The sequence below is a fragment of the Phalaenopsis equestris genome, unplaced genomic scaffold (genome assembly GCF_001263595.1).
Source record: "Phalaenopsis equestris unplaced genomic scaffold, ASM126359v1 Scaffold000226, whole genome shotgun sequence".
Lineage (NCBI taxonomy): Eukaryota > Viridiplantae > Streptophyta > Magnoliopsida > Asparagales > Orchidaceae > Phalaenopsis > Phalaenopsis equestris.
The window spans coordinates 133921-139652 of NW_018164668.1; the positions used below are offsets into that span (position 1 = coordinate 133921).

At 39.3% G+C, this 5732-nt stretch overlaps 1 protein-coding gene across 1 annotated transcript; it reads left to right on the forward strand.

Annotated features, from left to right (window-relative positions):
• The first annotated feature begins 1543 nt into the window (after positions 1-1543).
• Positions 1544-3227, forward strand: LOC110023711 (aspartyl protease 25-like). Its single transcript, XM_020723252.1, has one exon. The coding sequence runs from the start codon at positions 1558-1560 to the stop codon at positions 2965-2967; it is 1410 nt and encodes a 469-aa protein (XP_020578911.1). The 5' UTR covers positions 1544-1557; the 3' UTR covers positions 2968-3227.
• The last annotated feature ends 2505 nt before the right edge of the window (positions 3228-5732 follow it).

The following is a 5732-nucleotide window of genomic DNA, read 5'->3' on the forward strand; positions in this document are numbered from 1 at the left end:
ACAAACGTTACAAAATTATCCCAAAATGTAGCTATACACTCGCTGTACTCTTTATTTGAGCACTAAAATCTATGGACTATTTCTCCTTAGAGCCCCATTCTTTCCCTTATTATTATTATTATTTTTTATATAAATGCACTTGATTAATTCCCGATCCAACAAATTTTATGCTTTGATTTTTTTTCAGACTTTTTGGCAGATTTTACCACGCACTTTCTGTACCAATTCCCCTGTATTTATATATCTAATGCCTAAATTTTACTTATATATATATATAAAGTCAGTTGGTAGAGCATCCGCTTCGACGATGCAAGTACTCTCTGGACTGGGGTTCGAATCCCCCTCTGGCGACTGTTGCCTTAAGGAGTGGGTAATCGAATATGTAGTTGCATGGGTTGCCCCCATATATATACCATGGAATGTTTTGGGAGATTGACCCAATTTATAAAAATGACTTATCAAAAAATATAAATAGCTCTTCATTCTTCACTTGAGGGGATGTGTAGAATAGAAGAGAGTGAACTCTACTAAAGCTTAAATCTTATCTCGGTAGTTTTCACCGGCCACCTAAGCTTTCACTGAACCACCAAAGTTCACCGGTGGCCACAAGAGATTGTCTTCAACCACCACCGATAATTTTTATAACTAACTGCAGCTATTAAAGCCAAGTACTTATATTATATCCGATAACATCATTTTATAATTTCATCTTTTCAAATACATGAGAATGGTGTTTTCAACTTTTTAGTGAATTACTTTTTATTGAGTCGAGCCTCATGAGCTTTTCTTTTTCCAAGATTTTTCCACATAAAAATTTTAGTTTTCTTTTAAATATCTATATGTGTGTGTTAGAAAATTATACTAAACCAAGATATAATTTCTCAACTATAGAGAATTTTATGGCATGCAACACCACTATGATTTATTTTAAAAAAATGAAATAAAATTTTTCCTATATAACTTTGTGACCGTGTCATGCATGTATATATCAAACTTAAGGTGTATATATGTCGATACAAAAGAAATATGTGGTATGTATGTAAAATTCCTCATAAATAGTCTTAATATATCAAAAAATCTATTTTAGTAATGTTCAAAATTGCTAGCATGCTCGATTGTAATGGTTTTAAACATTAATTTTCTTATAACTTTCAATCCATTTTAGCAATGTCTGAAATGTTAAAATTTAATACAACGATAAAAAAACATCCACTAGCGCGTGCGGGCATATAGTGCACACACACATACATGCTTCTTAGCTTAGACATAATATTTCCTATAAATAGATCTTATTAAACAAAAGGGGAGACAAAATGCCTCATATTTTGCGCAACATCTAGAAGGTCTAACTAGCACAATGATTTCATGACTCACTTCTAACCTAGCTCTGCGTGAAATTATGACTAAAATCATCATAGAATTGGCCTAGTGTTTAGCATGACATGATGCAGTAGCATCTATTTAATGGCCACCATTCTCTCCGTGACTGAAGACAATCCACAAACATGCCCCACATTGCATATTTAGTGTAAACATCCTATTGTGCTTAATAAATAAATGGAGAGTTCTGGTGTAAATGTTTATGTTGCTCTTTTTTGCTTCCCCCTTCCCTCTCCTTTAAATAAACCAAAAACCCCCCATAACATTTCACCACATCCCACCACCCTTCCCCAACCCATGGCTCTCCTACCCTGCCTCCTCCTCCTCCTCCTCCTCCTCCCTTTCTCCCTCGCTGCCTTCAACCCGTGCTCATCTCCCTCCACTCCCGGTGACATCACCATCCTCCACATCAACAGTAAATGCTCCCCATTAATCTCCTCTCCCACCACCCCCCTCGACTCCCTCCTCCAACTCACCCACCGCATTGATCCTGCCCGCCTCTCCTTCCTCTCCTCCCTCTCCACCTTCTCCGTCCCCATCGCTTCCGGCCAACACATCCTCAACTCCGCCATCTACCTCCTCCGTGCCACCATCGGCTCCCCTCCTCAACCCCTCCTCCTCGCCCTCGACTCCGCCGCCGACTCCTCCTTCCTCTCCTCCTCCAACTTCTCATCTTCTTCCACTTTCCAACCCCTACCCTGTTCCTCCTCCCTCTGTCCCCTCTTTACCCCGCTCCCCTGTTCCTCCCCATCCTCCCTTTGCACCTACAACCAATCCTACGGCGGCGACTCATCCTTCTCCGCCGCTCTCTCTCAAGACACCCTTCACCTCGCCGGTGACAACATCCCATCCTTCACCTTCGGCGCTGTCACCTCTGTCTTCCCCGGCCCTTCGTTCCCCAAACAGGGCCTCCTCGCCCTCGGCCGCGGCCCCGCCTCCCTTCTCTCCCAAACCACCTCTCTCTACCACTCCGTCTTCTCATACTGCCTCCCTAGCTACAACTCCTACTACTTCTCCGGCTCCCTCCGCCTCGGCCCCCTCCACCAGCCCCCCCATATCCGCTCCACCCCTCTCCTTGTCAACCCCCACCGCCCCTCGCTCTACTACGTCAATCTCACTGGTGTCAGCGTGGGCCGCATTCGGGTCGCCACGCCGCCCAACTCATTCACCTTCGACCCCTACACCGGGGCCGGAACAGTGGTGGATTCCGGCACCGTTATCACCCGCTTCGTCGCCGCAGCTTACGCCGCCATACGCGACGAGTTCAGGCGCCAAGTGAACGCAACGAATGGGTACGAGACGCTGGGAGCGTTTGACACGTGTTACTCGACGGCAAACAATGATGTAACGGCGGCGCCGCCGCCGGTGGTCACGCTGCATTTGGACGGATTGGATCTCGCGCTACCTGCGGAGAACGCTCTGATACACAGCAGCGGGCGGCCGCTCGCTTGTTTGGCGTTAGCGGCCGCGCCGGCGAACGTGAACGCGGTGGTGAACGTGATTGCGAGCTACCAGCAGCAGAACCACCGGGTTCTGGTGGACGTGGCAGGAGCTAGAGTTGGGTTTGCGCGGGAGCTGTGTAGTTAGGGTGTGTTTTTTTGTTATATGTGGGTGTTAGGATGGGTAGGTTTTCTTGTGTGGTTTAGAAAAATAAGCGATTCGTGGGGCCGGTGCTTCACGGGAACGGGAGGGAGGGGGAGGGCTTTTGTTTGATTGTGAGTTGCGGCATTGCAATTATTGTCGGAATAGTCTGTGTTGTGGAAATAGGAAATTTGTATGGTTTGAAACTGTCATAACGATAAGATTTTCATAAATGGGTCAATTGGAGATGGATAAATTCTAAAATATAATTTTGGATGGACGTTGTTGTAGGATCATTAATGTTAAAATCATTTAATAAATCATATTTATTAACTGAAGAAATGACTCCAAATGAATTTTAATGGTCATCTACAATGATAAATTCTAAAAATGTAGTCAATATTTATGATACAGATGCAATCTCAATTCTTACATCTTAGGTTGCTGCAATATCAAGGAAGTTGAACCAATTTGAAATAAATCAACCTCAATTTACTCACTAAAGTAAGTAAAGTTCATTGGGGCATATGATTGATTCTAACTTAATATCTAACACTTAAAATTTAATATTCATAGATATTAAACATTTAGTGTCATAAAATTATTCATGAAATTTTATTCTTTGATTTTAAAAGATAATGATGGTATTATTTTTGAGTGATGTTAAAATTTTAAGTGATATGGATATAAATATGAATTTTTTTTATCTTAAAAACAATGTAAAAAATGTTTAAATACATCCTCATAAAAAACTCTTCAAATCCATAAAAACAAAATTGTAAAAATTTTTGGCTTAAAATTTGAGCTATTTATTATACCACTTTACGTTGCATTTATATTTTAATTAAATAAACTCAGCACATAAACAATTGGTCAAAATTTGATGTTGTCATTATTTTTAGTATTTTACCATTTTCAATATTTAATTGTTAATATATCAGAATCAAATGATCTTCAGTTCGTTCGATATCTCTCGTCAGGCCGCTCGATTTGACAATGAATATGTCAAATTTTAATATTATTTGGTTATTCAAATGATGCACTGAAGTCTTCGACTACACTTTAAGTGTTTAGTATGTTTAGTCTATGCTGACTTGAACTCAACTGCAATTCAAAATGCTTATAGGTTTAAGCCTGATGATAAAATTTTTTGCTAACACATCAAGTGGTATTTTGTTATGTTGTAAAAACATTTTAATGCCATGTATTTAAGTATAAAAATTAGACTGTTAAATACATAAGAATCGTGTGACATGTTGGTCTATTCATAAAGATAGGAGCGGTATAAAAATAGAAAAATTACATATTTAAAGAGCAAAGTTATTCTTGTTCATTTTTCTTGGGCTGTTAGATTGGCTCGACATTTGTGCATATCATTTTTAGGTATAAACATATACAAATGGTAGAGAGAAAGAGAGGGAGAGAGGGAGAGAGGGAGAATTATAGCTGATAGTGCTACCTGTGCACCTGCGTTTTTATCCATATATTGACAAATTGCTTAATATTTCAAAGCAGGCCAGCTTTAAAAATAGCAGCTAAAATGAAAGAGTTGCTATAATTAAGGAAAAAAATATTTGGTCAGCACTTTAGATGTATATACAGAGTCTAATGATAGGACGCCACGTGTCAAGTGGAACCCAAAACTTTTAGGATCTTATTATTGCAGTGGACCCACTTGGCACTTGGTGCCCAACCGCTGTACTTTATATGCAAATTACATCCAATTTGCTCGTGATTAAGGCCTTATTATTCAGTTCTCCTACCCTCACTGTTCTTAGAACTCTAAGAAACTGACAGTACGACTCAGCAGTCCTTTTGTGGCCGTTTGAAAACCGCAGCAGAAGAATTGTGCTACGCCATAACAATGGCGAATGCTCTAACAACGTCTGCCATAGCCTAGTGAAGCTATCAGAGCTCATCCAATCATGAAATTTTATTAAACTCTCATCATTTTTGCTCTGCTCGATAACAATTGAATTTCTGTATTTTGTTAAAAAAAAAATGGCCAGCAAGAGATAAAGCAGCACAGCAGTCCTGTGTTCTCGTTCCCAATACGTTATCTGGATTGTTTCGCATGTAAAAGGCGCAGGAATTATCTTCTGGTCTTTCGTCTGCTTCTACGAACTCAACTTGTACAATCACTCATGTTTCATACCTCCTGAGCCTCAGTCCCTCATGCCACATGTAATAGCTGAGTCTGCCGCTACAATATGAGTTCATTTGCTTCTACTTTGATTCTAATGGCCTTAATTTTTCTTCATTAATACGTTTCAATGCTACCTTTTTCAAGAAGCACAGAAATCACAAAACTGTTGTAACTCATTCACTTATTATTATTTTTAACTGCTGTACAGATAAGTTTAAATCTCACAAATGCTTCAAAAAAATAAAATGCTGGGAGAATGACAAAAGGATGAGTTGTGATGCAGATTTAATGCAGCGAGTTTTCTTCGTTCATCGCTGTTTTTTTTGGCTGAGAGCCTGAAAACAAACACTTCACATGGGAGCAATCTCTATTTGTTTATGAGAGCATAGAGCCAATATTACCTGCAAAACACTTCGCGGCGGTTTGGGAGCAGTACTTTTTATTTTTTGCTTTATAATTTTTATTTTACTTTATTTTATTTATGTTTTTTGTTAGAGTTAATACATGCCTTGTGTGTTTTATGAAGCTATAGCTATTTTTTAAAACATTCAGAAGATCTAAATGTTGCTTTGAATTTTTTCAAAAATATGTTAATTTATTTTAGAAATATATATATATATATATA